This window comes from Cariama cristata, unplaced genomic scaffold (assembly GCF_000690535.1).
Source record: "Cariama cristata isolate BGI_N322 unplaced genomic scaffold, ASM69053v1 scaffold15510, whole genome shotgun sequence".
Taxonomy (NCBI): Eukaryota; Metazoa; Chordata; class Aves; order Cariamiformes; family Cariamidae; genus Cariama; species Cariama cristata.
The window spans coordinates 25,247-29,448 of NW_009594202.1; the positions used below are offsets into that span (position 1 = coordinate 25,247).

At 51.9% G+C, this 4,202-nt stretch overlaps 1 protein-coding gene across 1 annotated transcript in view; it reads left to right on the forward strand.

Moving 5' to 3' along the window:
* The first annotated feature begins 1,679 nt into the window (after positions 1-1,679).
* Positions 1,680-4,202, forward strand: part of ATCAY (ataxia, cerebellar, Cayman type) — a 9,042-nt gene continuing 6,519 nt past the window's right edge. The window contains exon 1 of the mRNA XM_009697267.1: positions 1,680-1,756. Coding sequence (XP_009695569.1) covers positions 1,680-1,756 — 77 coding nt within the window. The remainder of the gene's footprint in view (positions 1,757-4,202) is intronic.

Below are 4,202 nucleotides of genomic sequence, written 5' to 3' on the forward strand. Positions count from 1 at the left end.
TGGAGACGTGTGACTGTATCATGGGCATCGCATGCAGCCAGGCGTGGGGCTGAGGACAGAATATGTAATGTGTGTGCTGGGAGGAAAGGCTGAGCAACACCGGGCAGGGAGAGAGCCCTGCAATGCTCACAGTCAGCTCTTTGCGCTGATTCCTATCTCTGCCAGCACCTGTAATAAAGACTCACAGACTCAGGCCTCTACGTAGCTTCCTTCATTTAAAGCAGATACACACAGACAGATTTTTCTCCCTGCAGGTCATCACCAGCAACGCTCTCTGTAAACATAAGCCTCCAAAGGAAGCAGAAAAAGCACCAGCTTTTCTAGAAGAGCTTTATAGCAATGGGTCAAACTCTGCTAGACACTGATTGCCCTGACACCAGGGGACAGACAGCGTAGCCCCATCCACTTGGGAAATCACCCTAGGTCCCTCATCCTAAAAAAAATACGTTACTATCCAGCCAGTGCCTGGGTACATTTACAGCGTAAAGGCTAAGCTGATGAAGAGCATTCAAAACTGTCCTGCAGTGGATGGGTTAATGCATGTGCTCCATATACGAGCTGATTTCACTTGAACATGTTCTATGTGTAAGATAAGGCCCGACCTTGTCCCCTCCGGGCTCAGGTGCTACTCAGCTGCAGCAGCATCCAGCTGGGAGCAGTCTATCTGCTGGCCCTGCAAGGACTGGTCCTGAGAGGACTGGTCCTGAGCCCTCGGCCAGACTTTGTTAGGAGCTGCAGGTGCAGGCCCTGAGAAATAGGTACAAAGGTCTGCCAGCATAGGAACCTTCTAGTGAAGGCAAACAATATATATGGTCCTAAGGGCCCCTCGCGCTGCTGGGGTGTTAGTATGAGTGAAAACAAGGCTCACTGGATTCGAACTTCTCCTGTTCGTACCAGTGCGGGAAAAAGCCCGGGCTGGGAACAGCACACCCACCTTGCCTCCGTTTGAGGTGCTCCAGGTCTTTTTGGCATTTGCTTTCGTTTACCTGGGAGCAAGGCAGAGAGGTGAATTTTTCAGGGGTGTGGAAGGACATCCAACATCCCTGCAAAGGCCTCCTCGCCCTCCTCCATTTCTCTCCAGGTGCAGGGACAAGCACAGGGATGGAGCACAGGCCAGGGAGCAGTAGTCGGGACTTTCTCTGCAAAACCAAAGCCATTGACTTCTGACCAGGTCAGCAAAATGGAAACTGGTGCTACTGCCAAACCAAGCTGAAACCAGCCTGGGAGGAACTCTTTCTTCTCTTCCCTTTCAGCCACATTTCATTTCCCTCAGTAGAGGTGCTTGTTTATGTAGAGATTAGTATTGGAAGAAAAGTAGCAAGGGAAAAATGGGTGAACATCAGCCCAGACAGTGTTGGTCCTCAGAGAGAAGAGCTAAGGTCACACCAGAGCAGAGAGACACCTATTGCTTTGGTCCGGGTCCAACCTCACCTCCTCTTTCTTGTCCAAAGCATGTCAAGTAGCCACAAAGCCTCATGTCCTTGCTTTGTTGCTTTTGCAAAACAAGCAGCTATCATGCTGCTTCTCTGTGAAGCATACTATCAGCATACCTGCTCTGAACAGTTTGGATTAAATGCTCCCCAATCGTGATGCTCAATGCCAACCTCTCTGCCTTCCACCTTCCAGCCTGAGCCCTTCCTCGAGGGAACCGCTGTGCAGCCAGCCCTTCTCTGAGCACAATGGGGACCACAGAAGCCACTTTGCGGATGGAAAATGTGGATGTGAAGGAAGAGTGGCAAGATGAAGACTTCCCCAGGTTTGTTCCTGCAAAAAAAGCCAGAGCAAATTTTATTTCTTCATGTGAGAAATCATGGAACATGCAGGTCCCTCCCTCCAGGCCCAGAGGCAAGAGGAGTCTTAACTCCAACAGGGCAATTCTGGCCAGAGAACAGAGCTTTTGTAGCAAGGCTGCTCTGAATACTTAAAATTTTTTGCGAGGCCTCTGGCAACCCTCTGTGAGCACACCAAGGAGGGGGTAAGGAGCTGAGTGCGGAGTCCAGGGAGTTTAGCAGGGATGGATGGACGGATGGGTGGACTCCTTACGAGTCTCTGGATCAAGCAATGTCTCCCCAAACACAGCAATGCTGCTTTGCCAGGTATTTGCCCTAGAAAGCAGAGTCGTTGGGCTGCAATGACTGCTGGCACTGACATGCAGTATCTGGATGGTCACAAACCTTGTAAGAAATGATGTGTGGGTGACAGAAGGTGCCAGCTTTCACCTTCACAGACACTTTATTAACTGTACAGAATTCCAAAAAAAAAAAAAAATCCCCTTAAGCTCAGTGTGTGCTGAACTCCCTGCAGCCACCCAAAGGATGCACCCACCCTCATCCCCACCCCAGCGTTGCCCCACAGACCCAGCACTAAAGCCCACGGCCCAGCAGCAGCTCACTGGGCGCACACAGCATGGCCAACACCAGGCCTTGCTGCAGCTGGGGTCCGGGATGCTGAGGGGCTTTTCAGGGCTGTCTCACCCTGTCCCAGCTGCAGCTGAATTCCTGCGGGCAGCCCACAGAGCCTCTGTATTTGCAGACAGTGGCACAGTGTGCAGTGTGGGTGGGCACACACAGCCCCTGCCGTGCTAGAAAGGGTCTCCTGTTTCCCTCGGCACCGGTGGATGAGCTTAGCTCTGTTTACCCCAGGTCCAGCTGCATTGCTAATCTAAGCACCTCTGTCTGCCAGCCCAGCACCCGGCTCACAGGACATGGTTTGTCCTTCCGCTGGCCCCAGAGGTGGGCTCAGCCAAGCCCTTGGGTTTCTAGGATGAATTTTTCTTTCCTCTGAGAGCAGAGCTGGGCAGAGCTTTGGGCTGATGGACCTCTGCCAACCTAAGGCTCCCCGAGAGCGCTGTGCTGACAAGCTTTTAATTGAGGAGAAAGGAAAGGAAGGTACTGAAAGGAAAGGGAGATATAGAAAAGAAAGCAAGGTATACAAAGGAAAGCACTGACCCAAGAAGATCTGGGGACAAAATTGGTCTAGCACCTGGACACCTATGCACTAACTCACACCATCACCTTGGAGCAGGAGCTGCCAGGCTCCACTTCACCCTTGCCATGCGAGCAGCAAACTCACCCCAGCCACAGCCAAGCATTCACGGTGCATTTCTTCTGCAGAGCCCACCGCACCACCCAACACAGGTATCGTCGCTCCTGCCTGGCAAACGAAGCACAGGGAGAGGCAAAGGGATGTGACCATGGCTGGGTAGCAAGCCAGTGGCAGGGATAAGGCCAGAGCTCTATGAACAAGCTCCCCAGCCTGATGCTGCACTGGGATTAAATCAGGAATGATGCAAGTGAAATAGAGCCCGAACAGCCACTAGGCAAATGAGTGAACGCCAGCTGTGTTTAGCTACCATTAAAAATAAATAAATAATAATTTTCAAGACACTTCCCCCTAGAAGCATTAAAATAATAGGGCAGAAGCTGCTGCATGTGGGACAGTCGCTCTCTAGCAGATGATTTGCTGCATAGCTATTTTTGCTTAGCTGTGATTAACCAATCTTGCCACACACACAAAAAAAATATCCTAGACAAAGATCTGGGCTGGGGAAACTGAATTCAGCTGCTTATTAAGGACACAAGGCGACATTCCCAACCCTCCCCGAGAAGCCGATCTGCAGAACAAGCTCCTGCCTTGCAGGTTGCAAAGGTGCAGTGCCAAGGCACTGAGGAAGCAGAGAGGAAAGGGTCCCCCCCCTTCTGCTGCTCCCTGAAGGTTTAGCCTCCTGCCGACAGTCTGTCTCAGCTGTTTGTGCAAGTGCTGTCCTGCCATGATGCTGTAGCGGTGCCGCGGGGCGGATGCAGGAGCATGCTCACTCCATCACGCACCCATCGGATCACGGTCGGTGAAGGCTTGGGCTGGTTGGGGCCTGAGAGAAGGTGCTTATAGAGGGGAAACGGGGCAGCCCGCGATCAGCGGAAAGCAAAATGGTGGCACTCGACCCTTAGAAAACCTGCTTCATTCAGAAAATTTGGCATCTGGGGGCTAGCTGCGTTTGGGAAGGAAGATTTACGTGAGAGACTGGGAGGTAGTGATTTGAGCACCCTTTGGGAAGGTAAGAAAGCCTTTTTCTTCACCTCTGACTTTTGAATTGCTTTGTGTAAATGAATCCTAGCATCAGAGAGCAGAGTGCCTGACTGCAGCACGTACTCGGGTACAGCTGGGCCTTTCCCCCCCCCCCCCCTTTTTTACTTACACACACC